This window comes from Natator depressus, chromosome 5, assembly GCF_965152275.1.
Source record: "Natator depressus isolate rNatDep1 chromosome 5, rNatDep2.hap1, whole genome shotgun sequence".
Taxonomy (NCBI): domain Eukaryota; kingdom Metazoa; phylum Chordata; order Testudines; family Cheloniidae; genus Natator; species Natator depressus.
In genome coordinates, this window is record NC_134238.1 from 6,896,163 (window position 1) to 6,912,671 (window position 16,509).

A 16,509-nucleotide genomic window follows, 5' to 3' on the forward strand; every position below is an offset into this window, starting at 1 on the left:
CTTTTTTAACTATGACGTGGATGCCCGAAGATTTCAAGGAGAAATTCTACAGGCTCAGTGTTTGCAAGTCTCTTCCCTCAAATCTGTTTTTGCTCCTTTTCATCTTCATTTTTTAACTTTGGAAACAGGCATAGTTCTCCCAGGGGAACAATTAAATGTGTTTTCTTTCAAAATCTAAAGGGCATGGTGAGCAGCTTGTATGTTCAGAGGGCTACTTTAATCAATGGAATCCTTCCAGCCTGCCACTGCTGACCAAATTACAACTTACATTGGTAGTGAAAACTTTTCAGGGCGGTGGGGGGGATCTAAATCCAGCTTTTGGCCTAATGCAGTGTGCAGGGCAATATGTGACTTCATAGTTTCCTAACAAGCTTCTAGGAAACCCACTGAAGCATTAAAAAGTGAATTAATATTGTAAAATTACAGCACAGCCTACTAGGCTGGATGAAATTCATACCCTGTGCACAGGGCCCTTGCGAGGTCTACGCACTACTTGAGTCTCACTTAAGCCCTGTTGTGAGGATTTCAGTAACTAAGGGCTGAATTTCACTCCTTACACATGATGAATTTCACGGAGGCATGATTGGTAACATGCACATGCATTTCATCAAGGCATGATTGGTAACACACATGAGAATTTCAGTAAATTATGAAACAGGAACCACGCCTCTGGATTCAATAGCTATCGTTTCCTTCCAATTTTAAAGGAGCTTCAGAGCACCTTGACATCCCCCAGTTTCCTGATATTATTGCAACACATATTTACCCTCCTTTGCTTTTACAGAAACACTCAATTAGATGTAATACGGAATGGCATAGGTTGGTTTGGGCGGCATAAGACAGCAACAGATTGGGTGCTATTAGAAGTAAAATAGAAACTCTGTAAGTTGCTGAGAAATATAATACAGCTGCAGTACTATTTCTCCCCTCTCAATAAGACAACAAAATCATTTTTGATGGATTTCAAAGTCTGGAAAGGCGCCTAAAATTTTGGAGGTTAACAGTTTGCCAGCTATTCCTTTTTATGTTTATTCTTTGGAGCCTTGCTGGTGAGTTCTGATTTTATAGAAAACAGGCAGCCCCCTACAACCAACAGCCCCTTCAGTCCCTGTGTCTGAGAAACCACAAAGAAACAGAGAAAAAATGCAACCATGCTTATCATACATGAGCTCAGTTTATTTGTGTCATAAATAAAAGTCGATCTTGATAGCCTAATTACATTTCTCAGCATTATCCTCTGACGTTAGCCTCAGAAAGAAAGAAAGGGGGAAAAGTTGACTTCACTATAATTTGTAATCAAAATGACTACACTTAAAACAATTTTATTTCCCTGATTTCATTTCCTATGGAGCTCTGCAGGGCCAATAGCTAATATTAAACCGAGCGGGCAGGCACATAATTCTCATGTCCCCTGCACTGTCATTGTTGGGGTCATATTTTTACTTTCTCCTAGATTATGGACTGCATTTCTGATATTGCACTTTCATCATGGGGAGATTTACCAGGCTCAGAATTCCCAAGGGGGAATCAACTTTTACGTTTTGTATTCTCTCCCATCCCCCTCCCATTAAAATACTCCACCTTGCCTAATTTGCCTTTGAGATGTCTAAAAATGCTAGTGGTTTTCCCAGCATGAAGGATTAGCACAGATTATGGTGAACAGTGTTAATTATAGGCGGGGAAAGAGAATAGTGCATCTCTCCAATCTGTTCTTGATTTCCCTTGTGTCTGTCTGGCTGGTAATAAGCCTCCTTTAATCTGGCAGTCCCCTTGGTGAAATCAGCACCACGGACAGCAATATTGATTGCTTCTGAGAAACCATCACAGCTGCTCACCCAAATTACCTTTGATATGTGACCTTTAATGTAATTACTGCAACATCAAAGCATTTCTATAAATTATTAAAAAACTAATATACTTCATCATCCAGCTATTCTATTATATGTAAAATAAACAATCACAAGTAAATGTTAGAATTTGAATCGCCTGGCACTCACAATAGTGTTCTAACGCACACCCAGTCCTTCAGTTTTAGGCAGAAGACACTTTCAAACTGTCCCAAGCAGTGGGCTGAAGAAGATTCCACAAGCAATTTGATATTTTACATTACGTTCTACTTCCCGCAAAATATTTATCACAACTCTCCCCCTAAAAAATGGACCATAAAGACTTTATTAATCAACACACACCTGCTTAGAAGTGTTTTGATTATTCCACAAGATGACTTTATATCTCACATATAACAAGAAAATATGTGAAACATATTTCTGTCATCTTACAAAGCACATCCAGAAAGTAATTACTGTAAAATATGTGCATGTAACCACTCCACTAAAACCACAGTGATACACAGCTGAGAGGCAGGAGCTTGGATCTATGCACAAAATTCTGGTGCCTCATCATTTCCATACATTTGCATTTATGTGCATATTATTACAAATGACTCAGTTCTATGTTTTATAACAGCAAATATTCATGCAGTAGTAATACAAGAGCAAGTACTGTATAATTTACTGGGGGGGGGAAGCCTCAATTCAGTGATCTACTGTATGTATTACTTTCCCCTTTCTATACCTGGCTTGTTAATTATTTTCATGCTTCTTCGGTAGTATTGTTTGTGTCACAGAAACTAGCAGGTGAAGGGAATGTGTTATATATGTATTGTTTGTAAACTCATGTCAGAGAGGACTTTGACCCTTGACCTAAGGCGTGCTTCTCATTTTATGGTGATGAATTATGCTTAATATTGCCAGTGCATGTCATCAAGCCCAGTTAGGTATGTCATAAAATACTCCCCTGCTACTTGCATAGGAGCCATAAAATAATATCCAGGCATGAGAGCTTATCAAAGACTAGGCTGGTTCCCTGAAACAAACTAGAGAAACATCATCCAGAGGATGAGTTCAGGAACTTGATGGAAAGGTGTCTGCCGCCAGGTTGGGTGGGAGAAAGAAGGGCTTGATCCCAAGAGGAATAATTGGAATTGAAGCCAAAGGGCTCTGGTGGGTGCTCAGTATATTTGAAATTCTGATCACTTATTTCAGCACAGAGCCTTCATCATTGCCCTCGGGGTCAGATTCTGATCACTGTTACAGCCAGTGTTAAACATGAATAACTCTCCTGAAGTCAATGCTGTTAGTCTGGGTTTAGAGCATTGCAAATGAGGTCAGAATTTGAACTGATAAAAGTTAGAGGTACTCAGACCCTCACAGTATCAGACATAAAACCTTAAGGGTAAACTCCTACCCCTGTTGCAGTCAACACAAGCTTTGCCATTGACTTCAATGGAGCCAGGATTTCACCCTCAGAGTTTGTTGTTTATATAGACATACAGACATACACCTTGGCCACTACAAATCTGGGTGTCTAAAATCAGGCTCTCAAACTCCATATTTAGGCAAATAATTTTTCACCTGATTTTCAAAAGTGCTGAGCACCCAGCAACTCTTATGGACTTCAGTCGAGTTATTCCAGTTTTACACCAGCCTCACTGAGACACGACTTTGACCTCATGGGAATGATATGAGCTCTGGGCATGATTAAAATAGCCTGCTTTTCAATTCCTGAGTATCCAACAACTCCCAGTGAATGGCTCTACTAAATAAACAACATTTTTTTGAGAATCAGGACCCCAATTTAGCCACTTAATTATGGATTCAGGTTTGAAAATCTTGATCCCTGTGTTTTCACATGCGTATGCCTCTAAAACATGCTCAATAAAATATAAACGAAGAAGCTGTTATTTGAAACATCCCTAAGCTAAATATCTGTCTTTTGTGAGTATGTGCACACACACACACTCTTTAGTTGGTAGCCCAGGCACAGAGACGGCATGGATTTAAAAAGAAAATAAACAGGAAGGAATCACCCCTTAGTAGCAACAATGCAACCAGAGCCACTCATATTTTTGAGAAGAACTAGTCTGTTGGAGCTGTCACCAGGTGTGAAGGTATTCTTAGTGAACAATGCGCACACATACACACACAAACCACACCCGTTATGACAAAGATCGCACCGAACGAGTAAGTGTGTGGGCATCTGCACTGTTAAGGGGATGAAAAGATAGGTAAGTTCTAGAGACTGATACAGGGCCATGGAAATATCAGGAGAAGCAACAATTTCTCAGCAGTTGAGAGTAACTTGAGTCTAGTGATAGCAACTCCCAGCTTGCATACAGGGATAGATTAAAGTAATGCAGGCCTTGTTCAAAACTCTGAGTGTGCAGACTTATGGGTAAACCTTTCCTCCCAGCCTCTTCATTCTACACATACCCCTTGCCCCCTAACCTTTATGGACGCATCTCTCTCCCTCCTGAGTCCTTGATCCTTTATCCACATGAGACAGAGCAGGCAGAGATACTCCCTCCAGCTGCAATCAGATCTGCACTGTGCTTCTCCCTGTCCCTGTACACCAACCACACCCGTGTCTCCCCCACCCCCAACCCTTACCACTGGCCTGAGAAACCCAAGGACCGGTCTCAATCCGCCCCTGCAGGCCAGGTCTTCCCCTCAGAGTGATGTTTCTATTTTTAGTTCTGCTTGTGTTGTCTGAACCTCAGATCTTGCTCATGTGAATAATTTTCCTCATTATCTCATGTTCTTCTCTTCTCTCTCTCTCTCTTTTCTCCTTGTCTCACTGCCTTTCCAATCTGCTACAGCTGCTTGAATACTAAAGCAACTGAGTCAAACCACTTTGTCATGAAGAATATGTTTCCAGTCTGTGATAACTCAATAATTCAAACCGTTTCTTTTTGCCACCACGCCTTGCTTTGTCGAGGGGGGAGGGGCAGGGAAGTGGAGGTGTTACCTCACACACACATGTCCATGCACGAATCAAAAGGCTCAGCCCTAAAGCCTCTTTCTCACATGACAAAGGGTGGCAGAATCCAGCCCCAAATGCGTTATTTTCCGCTGTGTGCTTCTGGATACAACAACAAGCTGAGGTTTGCTACGTCTGGAAACGTCTAGGCTGGATTGTGGCACCTTGATTTTATAGCCCCATGCAAATATGGACTCATCCGAGCAACAACAGTCATTAATCATCCTACCCCCAAATGGGAACGTAATATACAACCCAATGCAGATGAAAACAGCAATCTGGACTCACCCCTGGCAGTGTCTTCTGTTCATGCAGGGCACTCTGGGCCTTCAGGGCAGACTCCCTTTCGCAGTATGTTAGGAAGGCACACCCTGCAAACGAAAGACAACCCTGCGTTAAGTACAGAGCTTCGGTGCGGATCAGCTTAGGAGCAGGATGCAGAACAAGGCTCAGCTTCTTGCTTTTCCAGCGAGGGAGCTGCAGACTCCCTTTCCCTAGTGGGATACTCTCCGAGGAATAGAATGAATCCCTTTCCCCAGGCTCTCATGATAACAGGAAACTGTGTCCAGCACGGGCTCATTGGGGGGTGATTCCACCTCGTTGCATTTATCCATGCTGGGTAAAAGCATGGAGCAGGATGCGGAGCAGAGAGGAACCCACTCCCACATTAATGAGGCTGTTGATATGGGACTGACATTTTATTCCTACCAAGTTGCAGCAATGCGGACAGGGAGTGGAGTGTGAAACCAAGATCTCCTCAACACACTGAGGACCATGATTAAATCCTCGTGCTCCCCTTTGGTACCATGCACCCACAGTAAGGGGCACACAAGGACTTGGGATTTCCAACTGCAGAGGATGACACATAGCACTTAACCTGGCTCGCATCCCCGAGTAGCCCCCCATTTGCATTCACACTGGAGAATAACCACCCGGAGCAACCACCCGCTTGCTCAAAGCCAGGCACACGAAGGCAATTACGCTGAGGCCCAGATGAACAATCCAAACATCGTATCACTTTAGAAAGCATTAGAAATTCAGAGCTGCCACAGTGGATCAGATCACTGGTCCATCTAGCGGGACAGCCTATCAACTGCAGGGGCCATTACCTGCCATGGTAGAATGGTAGAGGAAAGTAAAAAACCTCATTATGCAACAGGCCAATGTTGCAATATCCTAGTTGTGCATGCAATGTGATCTGATTATTCCCCCTTACTGGAGTATACGGAAAGGCTGCCAGTCACTGCGGCACAAGAACTGCTTATTATGCACAGGACACTTTCCCAGCAAGTTACTACAAAACAACTACAACCCGTGTCTCTGCCCCCACCCCAGCTTCTTTGACTGGAGATATCTGACCAGTCAAGCTTTAGATGGTTTGTCCGTCAAAATGTGAGCTTCTTCCAAACCTGGGAAGAAGGAAAGGGGAAGTCTTCTCAACAACTGTCTATTTATGTTCCATTATCTTGCCTTAGAATAACAGAAATATAGGGCTGGAAGGGCCCTGTCATAAATATAAAGGGAAGGGTAAACACCTTTAAACACCCTCCTGGCCAGAGGAAAAACCCTTTCACCTGTAAAGGGTTAAGAAGCAAGGATAACCTCGCTGGCACCTGACCAAAATGACCAATGAGGAGACAAGATACTTTCAAAAGCTGGGGGGAGGGAGAAACAAAGCCTCTCTCTCTGTCTGTGTGATGCTTTTGCTGCGGACAGAACAGGAATGGAGTCTTAGAACTTAGTAAGTAATCTAGCTAGATATGCGTTAGATTCTGATTTCTTTAAATGGCTGAGAAAATAAGCTGTGCTGAATGGAATGGATATTCCTGTTTTTGTGTCTTTTTGTAACTTAAGGTTTTGCCTAGAGGGATTCTCTGTGTTTTGAATCTAATTACCCTGTAAGGTATTTACCATCCTGATTTTACAGAGGTGATTCTTTTACTTTTTCTTCTATTAAAATTCTTCTTTTAAGAAACTGAATGCTTTTTCATTGTTCTTAAGATCCAAGGGTTTGGGTCTGTGTTCACCTTTGCAAATTGGTGAGGATTTTTATCCAACCTTCCCCAGGAAAGGGGGTGTAAGATTTGGGAGGATTTTGGGGGGAAAGATGTTTCGAAACGGACTCGTTCCCAGTAACCGGTGTTAGACGTTTGGTGGTGGCAGCGAAAGTCCAATGGCAAAAGGTAAAATAGTTTGTACCTTGGGGAAGTTTTAACCTAAGCTGGTAAAAATAAACTGAGGAGGTTTTCATGCAGGTCCCCACATCTGTGCCCTAGAGTTCAGAGTGGGGAAGGAACCTTGACAGGCCCTAAAGAGATCATCTTGTCTATCCCGCTTTGCTGAGGAAGGATTAAGTATACATAGATCCACCAGCTCCTCTTTGTTTATTCACCTGTCACACTTTGTTTAAATCTTAGATTGTGAGCTCTCCAGGACACAAATTGCCTTTGTATTATTTGTGTGGTGTTTAAATTATTTGTGTGGTGATCTTTGACTGGGGTCCTTAGGTGCTAACACAGAAGAAATAAAATAGGTCACTTCTCTCTTTTAAGAAGTTCTAAATAGAATATGTTAGAGCAGAGGCTCTCAACATAGGTACCATTGTGGGCTGCATATGCGACCAATGATATGTCATGTGGGGCACATCCAATACTACCTGTATGGCCCGCAGCTGTGTGCTGATTGGCTGAGGGCATCCCATGGGCCACAGGTTGAGAACCACTGGCTTAGAGGATGGAATAAGTTAAAAGGGAGTTTTCTAAATATTTTCTTGAAGGACTCACCCCACTAACTCCCACAAATTGGATGATCGTTAGAATCACAGATGGGAAACACCTGCTGGATCATCTTATCTAATGTCTGTGTGTGGGGGGACGGCTCCTTTTCATATATTCCAACTGTTCACATGTATCATGCATCAATGACTGTGCACATCAGAAGCAAAGCAGCAGCGAGGTAAGGAAAGGAGGCAGAACAGCTCTGAGTAGCAATGATTTTATTCTCTCTAATTGGTACCCTTCAAGTCTTCTTTCAACTTCCAGTGGTGCTCTGTGTGTGTGTGTGATTTTATTTATTTTTGCATGGGGAGGAGTGGGGACAGTGGCAGTGAAGGCTCATGGGTGGGGAGTGGAGGGTAATGGATTGAAAAGCATTTTTTAAAAGTCACCTACAGCTTGATAATCAAATGGGAAACAATGCTTAAAGTTAATTTCAGTGATAAATCATAAGCAGAGAGCTCTCTGACCAGACACAATAAGAAAATCTCCCTTTGGGAGCAGACCTGGACCAGTTGATACAGTCTAATTAGGTACATCATAGCACACTCTTATAGAGATAAACTATATAGTGTAAAGCTTCCATCATGGTAGTTATATATTTCCTCTTATTGTGATGGCTATGACGACAGCTTAGAATAATGAAACCCTGCAATGCTGGCCACGCTGTGACCATAATTCAGATGTCTCAGGCAGAAGGCCCCTCCTTTCATTATAAAAGCAGCATTTCCTTCAGAGATCCAGCCAGAGTGTGATGAGTTATCAGGAGGAAGAAACCAAAATGAAATCCCTTCTACAGCTATATGTGCCTGCCCTGGAATTGCAAAGAAGTCCCAGGCACGCTGTATATAACGGAGGGCATCAAAATGTCACTGGCTCCCCAAACAAGGCACTCAGGGCATAAAGATTTTGAAATGGAAGAAGGGAATTTAATCAGTGACTTGCACATGGCGCGGCACCAGGGAAGAAAGGGAATGAATGTTTCAGGCAAAAAAAAATAAATAAAAAAAGTCTTGTTGAAGTAACTTTTCAGCATGCTCCATAATACACAACGTGCCTGAGAGTTATAATTTATGTTGACAGCCTCTCATTAGGGAAATTGATGGCACAGCCTCAGTGGTACCTTTTTAAGAAACAAATATTTAAGTGAATTTAGAGTGGAAGATTAACGGCACCAGAGAGGGTTATCCCATTCCCACCAAACAATGAAAGAGAGCAGACAGCAGCAATGCAAACTTCTCCATACCTCTTGCCAATGTGGCACAAACCTGACTCGAAGTTGAAGGAGTCAGCCCGTGGCTGTCTGTATGCCTTGGCTTCTAAATCAGTGCTGATTGTGAGGACATTTTTTAAAATGTGTTAAGGAACTAGACAGACTCAGAAGTAGAGATGAGCAAAAAAGGAATTTCCCCTCTTGGAGGTAATTTTGATATCTCAACATTTGTTTTCATCCCAAATCAGGATGAAAGATCTATATCTATCTATCTATATCCATAGAATAAAAAGCTATGAACAATGTCAAAACAATCAATTCGATATCACACTACATCTACCAATGGCACTGTAAAAAGAACAAGGAGTACTTGCACACCTTAGAGACTAACACATGTATTTGAGCATGAGCTTTCATGGGCTAAAACCCACTTCATCGGATGCATGTAGTAGAAAATACAGCAGGAAGATATAGATGTGTGTGTATATATATATATACATACACATACATACACACACACACACACACAGAACATGAAAAAATGGGTGTTGCCATACCAACTATAATGAGAGTAATCAGTTAAGGTGAGCTATTGTCAGCAGGAGAAAAAAAACTTTTGGCGTGATAATCAGGATGGCCCATTTCCAAGAGTTGACAATCAGGTGTGAGTAACAGTAGGGGGAAAATAAACATGGGGAAATAGTTTTACTTTGTGTAATGACCCATCCACTCCCAGTCTTTATTCAAGCCTAAGTTAATTGTATCCAGTTTGCAAATTAATTCCAATTCAGCAGTCTCTCGTTGGAGTCTGTTTTTGAAGTTTTTTTGTTGTAGTATTGCGACTTTTAGGTCTGTAATCGAGTGACCAGGGAGACTGAAGTGCTCTTTACAAAAACTAGACAAGCCATTTACAACACACACTTTGCTTCTCTACAAAGAAAAAAGGACACTAAATTATCTAAACTACTACATGCCACAAGGGGCCATGACAGTGGTTCCCTTAACCCACCCAACAATATTGTTAATCTGTCCAGCTATACTCTTAGCCCAGCAGAAGAATCTGTCCTATCTCAGGCCCTCTCCTTCTGCCCCTCCACCTCCACGAACATGAAACAGTTCTGTGGTGACCTAGAATCCTATTTACGACGTCTCCGACTCAAGGAATATTTCCAACACACCTCTGAACAGCATACTAACCCACAGAGACCTTCCTACCAACATTACAAAAAGGAGTCTGGGTGGACTCCTCCTGAAGTTCAAAACAACAGACTGGACTTCTGCATAGATTGCTTCCGCCAATGTGCACAGGCTGAAATTGTAGAAAAGCAGCATCACTTGCCCCATAATCTCAGCTGTGCAGAACACAATGCCATCCACAGCCTCAGGAACAACTCTGACATCATAATCAAAAAGGCTAGCAAAGGAGATGCTGTCGTCATCATGAATAGGTCGGAATATGAACAAGAGGCTGCTAGGCAGCTCTCCAACACCACTTTCTACAAGCCAATACCCTCTGATCCCACTGAGGGTTACCAAAAGAAACTACACCATCTGCTCAAGAAACTCCCTGAAAAGCACAAGAACAAATCTGCACAGACACACCCTGTCATAAATATAAAGGGAAGGCTAACCACCTTTAAATCTCTCCTGGCCAGAGGAAAAACCCTTTCACCTGTAAAGGATTAAGAAGCTAAGATAACCTCTCTGGCACCTGACCAAAATGACCAATGAGGAGACAAGATACTTTCAAAGCTGGACAGGGGTGTGGGGGGGAAACAAAGGGTCCTGTCTGTGTGTGTGATGCTTTTGCCGGGACCAGAGCAGGAATGCAGGTCAGAACTACTGTAAAGTCAGTAAGCAATCTAGTTAGATATACGTTAGATTCTGTTTTGTTTAAATGGCTGATAAAACAAGTTGTGCTGAATGGAATGTATATTCCTGTTTTTGTATCTTTTTGTAACTTAAGGTTTTGCCTAGAGGGATTCTCTACGTTTTGAATCTGATTATCCTATAAGGTATTTACCATCCTGATTTTACAGAGGTGATTCGTTTACTTTTTCTTTAATTAAAATTCTTCTTTTAAGATCCTGATTGCTTTTCATGGTTCTTAAGATCCAAGGGTTTGGGTCTGTGTTCACCTATGCAAATTGGTGAGGATTTTTATCGAGCCTTCCCCAGGAAAGTGGGTGTAGTGCTTGGGGCGATATTTTGGGTGGAAGACGTTTCCAAGTGGGCACTTCCCCTGTTATTCTTTGTGTAACACTTTGGTGGTGGCAGCTTTTAACCTAAGCTGGTAAGAATAAGCTTAGGGGGTCTTTCATGCAGGTCCCCACATCTGTACCCTAGAGTTCAGAGTGGGGAAGGAACCTTGACACACCCCTAGAACCCTGACCAGGGGTATTCTATCTGCTACCCAAGATCCATAAACCTGGAAATCCTGGATGCCCCATCATCTCAGACAATGGCACTCTGACAGCAGGATTCCCTGGCTATGTGGACTCTCTCCTCAGACCCTGGGCCTATGCTACCAGCACTCCTAGCTATCTTTGAGACACCACTGACTTCCTGAGGAAACCACAATCCACTGGTGATCTTCCAAAAAACACCATCCAGGCCATTCTACACTATGGATGTAGAAGCCCTCTACACCATCATTCCACACAAAGATGGACTACAAACCATCAGAACAGTATCCCCGATAATGTCATGGCTGAACTGGTGGCTGAACTTTGTGACTTTGTCCTCACCAAGAACTATTTCACATTTGGGGACATAGTATACCTTCAAGTCAGCGGTACTGCTATGGGTACCTGCATGGCCCCACAACATGCCAACATTTTTATGGCCGACTTAGAACAATGCTTCCTCAGCTCTCATCCCCTAACACCCCCTACTCTACTTGTGCTACATTGATGACATTTTCATCATCTGGACCCATGGAAAAGAAACCCTTGAGGAATTCCACCACGATTTCAACAATTTCCATCCCACCATCAACCTCAGCCTGGACCAGTCCACACATGAGATCCACTTCCTGGACACTACAGTGCTAATAAGCGATGGTCACATAACCACCACCCTATACCGGAAACATACTGACAGCTTTACTTACCTAAATACCTCCAGTTTTCTACTACAGGACAGGCCCAACAAAGAAAACAACAGAAAGCCACTAGCTATCACCTTCAGCCCCCAACTAAAACCTCTCCAATGCATCAGCAAGGATCTACAACCTATCCTGAAGGACGACCCATCGCTCTCACAGATCTTGGGAGACAGGCCAGTCCTTGCTTACAGACAGCCCCCAACCTGAAGCAAATACTCACCAGCAACCACACACCACACAACAGAACCACTAACCCAGGAACCTATCTTTGCAACAAAGCCTGTTGCCAATTCTGTCCACATATATTCAGGGGACACCATCATAGGGCCTAATCACATCAGCCACACTATCAGAGGCTCATTCACCTATACATCTACCAATGTGATATATGCCATCATGTGCCAGCAATGCCCCTCTGCCATGTACATTGGCCAAACTGGACAGTCTCTACGTAAAAGAATACATGGACACAAATCAGACATCAAGAATTATAACATTCAAAAACCGATCGGAGAACACTTCAATCTCCTTGGTCACTCGATTACAGACCTAAAAGTCACAATACAACAACAAAAAAATTTCAAAAACAGACTCCAACAAAAAACTGCTGAATTAGAATTAATTTGCAAACTGGACACCATTAAATTAGGCTTGAATAAAGACTGGGAGTGGATGGGTCATTACACAAAGTAAAACTATTTCCCCATGCTTATTTTTCCCCCTATTGTTTCTCACACCTTCTTGTCAACTGTTAGGAAAGGGCCATCCTGATTATCACGCCAAAAGTTTTTTTTCTCCTGCTGATAATAGCTCACCTTAATTGATCACTCTCATTATAGTTGGTATGGCAACACCTATTTTTTCATGGTCTGTGTGTGTGTGTGTATGTGTTTGTGTGTGTATCTTCCTACTGTATTTTCCACTATATGCATCCGATGAAGTGGATTTTAGCCCACAAAAGCTTATGCTCAAATGCATTTGTTAGTCTCTAAGATGTCACAAGTAATCCTCGTTCTTTTTGCTGATACAGACTAACAAGGCCACCACTCTGAAACCAATGGCACGGTGTCACCTCATGGGAGTTGCAGTTCTGGTGTCTCTTACCACCATTCTCTCCTATGGGTTGTGCTTCCTGGCCAGATGACATCTCCCACAATGCACTCACAGTCATGTGAATAATATGATATATTATGCGGCTTGGTCAGAAGAGAAATTGTGGTGCATCATGGGAAATGTATTCTGGCCAAAGAGTACAGCCCATAGGTGACAATGACGGCATTAGATATTCAAACACATATGAAATGTTCAGGAAACACAGGCAGGTCTAATGTTGAACTGATTCAAAACTAAACATTAAGGTTCAGTTCAACAAACGTTTCTGAAGCTAAACATTTTTTGATTTTCCAGACAGAAAAATTGAAGAAAAGACAAACAAAATTTTCCGTACAAAAATTTCAATTTTGCAGAAACTACATTCTGCTAAAAATTATTTTGATGAAAAGTTCTGGAGCCATTCTACTCAACAACTCACTTCACAGAACAACTTGCCTTCAGCAACCTGGACTGGACTTGAACCTGACTTATAGACAAAGGCTTCATACCTTATAACAAATCGCTTGAGTCATCCAGCCCAATACAGTATCCTCACTAATGGTATTTTTGAAGTACATCTTATAAACGAAGGTAGGCTGAAGGCTGTGCCTTTTTCTGTCAGCTAACTGTATGGGCAACAATGAGAATACATGACTACAGTGCATAGGAACTATATCTGGGTTTGAAAAAAAATCTAATCAACTATTTGTTGATAATGAAGGCTCTTTCTTAGTTATTCATAATTTCAATTTAGCTTCTCTGGACCCTGCTGAATTTTCCAGACACATATTAATTAACGGAAGGGTGCTCTGTTTGGATCACCTTTTTCTGGCTGTTCATTTGCTACCAATGGCCAGCTCTTTGCGATAGTACATAAACATCTGGAAACTCCCAGATGTTAATTAACTCTCAGCCTATTGAACTGCAGTCTCTGGGAAGCATGAGGATGTATCAAGTGTTCTCCTGGGAGACTGGGTTGTTAAAGAGAAGGGGAAACAAAAACAGAAGCAGAGATGTAAAAAGAAAAGCTCTATTTTAATTTTACCTCCAGAGAATTCAATAAAATAATAATTGCATGGAATGCATGTAGATAATAGTGGTGGTGATGGTGACTCCAACCCTATAACGAATCCCCTGAAGAATCTGCACAAATTGGGGGTGAAACACAGTCATGGGCACAGATTCTGATCCGAGTGATGCCCGTGGAAATCCAGAGTTACCCTCCACCTGAATTATGCTTGATTTATGCCTGTGTCACTGAAATCTGAATCTGGCCCACAGAATCTAAATCCATTTTGCTTGACATCTCACCACAGACTGAACTGAATTAGTTTGCTCACACAGCCAGTAGTGTTCAGCTATATATAGGCAGGGATCTCTTTTCTATTTTCTCTGTTCTTCTTCAGCCACCCCAGGGATTGTGCATTACCTGGACCTCTAGTAATAATGCCGTGATATATCTGCGGGATGAAGATGATGCATATTGGCCAACTATTAATAGTTGTAATTAAGGGCTTTTTTCCCCTTCCTTGCTTTATTTTGGCAAAGAGCCACAAATATCCTGGCACAGCCTCTCTCCTTTGCCCACTGTTTAGACCAAAGGACAAGCACTTAGCAAGTCACGACTGTTTCTTTGGCTGATATATGTTTTATGATATCTTATATGATTTTCTCTATCTCTGTACATAACCTCATACAGAACATGCTTGTAACTATACACCTGATGCTATATACATGCTGGTCACACCTTTATTTCTGGGTGAGGAAGTGCTGCCTAGTGGCTAGAGCACAACCCAGAGTGTCAGCTTTTCCACTTATTTGCTGTGTGCCTGTGAACAAGTCACTTAAAGTGTGGCTCCCAGCCAGTGGAGACATACTCATTGACTTCAGTCGGCTTTAGCTCAGGCCCTTAATCTTTCAGTGCTTCCATGTATACGTCGGTCCTGCGAGGTGCTTTAAGATCCTCCGATGAAAGCCACGACACTATAAACCAAATTCTGATCTCAATGACATGGGTGTAAATCCAGAGAAGCCCCACAGAAGTCAGCGCCATTACTCCCAAGATACGCTGGTGTAACTGAGTTAATAATATCTTGCCTCGCACCTGAGATTCCATGGGTCAGATTCTGATCTCAGTTACATCAATGTTAAAGCAGAATAACCATTTTCACCTTCTGGGGTTACTTCAGTTTAACTCAGATCAGAATTGGAGCCTCAGTAAGGGAAAAAAACCTATTAACAGGTCTTTCAAAAGCAGCACCGACCTAGGCCGACTCACCAGCAGACTTGCTGAAGCAGTTTCTATCAGGTCAGACCTTTTCATAGAATCATAGAATATCAGGGTTGGAAGGAACCTCAGGAGGTCATCTAGTCCAACCCCCTGCTCAAAGCAGGACCAATCCCCAACTAAATCATCCCAGCCAGGACTTTGTCAAGCCTGACTTTAAAAACCTCTAAGGAAGGGGATTCCACCACCTCCCTAGGTAACGCATTCCAGTGCCTCACCACTCTCCTAGTGAAAAAGTGTTTCCTAATATCCAACCTAAACCTCCCCCACTGCAACTTGAGACCATTACTCCTTGTTCCTGTGATGCATCGTTGTATTTGAGGCTGATTAATTTCTCTTGAAGCATACGCTGTTTGCACTGCTTCTTCAAGGATTTCATATCAAAGGGAGGGTCACAAATTGAACCTATTTGAGTCCTACATCAGTTTGTGAAAAGTGCACAAATTAATTGTGTGTGCGCGCACACACACACACACAACCTGTCATGTTTCTATTTAAATAAATAATAATAATAATAATGAAAAAAAAACATGTTAATCAAGCATCTCTGAGTGTCCCTATTTGATATCTCCTAGAGGCCCCAAGCAGGAACCAGAGCCCCATCATGGCAGGTGCTGTACAAATAAGCAAAATAAGGAAAAGTCTATCTGTCTTAGGTACTTACATGGCCCCCATAGATCTGGGCGCCTTCCAATCTTTTATCTATCCTTGCAGCACACCTGAGAGGCAGGGCAGTGTTATTATCCCCATTAGACAGATGGGGAACTGAGGCCCAGAAAGACTAAATTACTTGTTCCAGGTCACACACAGAGTCTGTGGAGGAGAAGGGACTTGAACCAGGTCTCCCAAAATCCAGGCTATTGCCCAATCCTTCCTCTGTCAAAAAAAAAGAGATTTCAACTACCAACAGAGAGAAAAAAGATGTTTCCAGTTAGAATTCCCTTATTGAAGTGATCATCTCAGATGATGCCTCCAGTCTAGAAATTCAAAGAGAGAAAGGACCTTTTTCCTCTGAGCTATCCTGGATCTTATTCTCTGTGTTTAAAATTATTCTAATTTTCTCAGTCTAGAGTGTATCCTTCAAGCGTTGATCACCGGAGTGTTCTTGGGATCGGAAATGTTGTATCTAATTTCTTTATCCGGTGTTTTCATAGTGATTAAGTGCCTTTAAGGAAAGTTAGCATCTTCGGTGAAGAACCATTCACAGGGTTGGAGCTGT

The 16,509-nt window shown here is 42.3% G+C and overlaps 1 protein-coding gene across 11 annotated transcripts in view; it reads right to left on the bottom strand.

Annotated features, from left to right (window-relative positions):
• The window catches only part of CELF4 (CUGBP Elav-like family member 4), an 868,113-nt gene that overhangs the window by 755,511 nt on the left and 96,093 nt on the right, over window positions 1–16,509 (bottom strand). For all 11 annotated transcript variants that reach the window (XR_012639468.1, XR_012639467.1, XM_074952294.1 and 8 more), the window contains exon 2: window positions 5,107–5,189. Coding sequence is in view for 9 of the 11 variants with exons in the window: in XM_074952294.1 (XP_074808395.1) it covers window positions 5,107–5,189 (83 nt within the window). In the remaining 2 variants the exon portion in view is untranslated. The remainder of the gene's footprint in view (window positions 1–5,106; window positions 5,190–16,509) is intronic.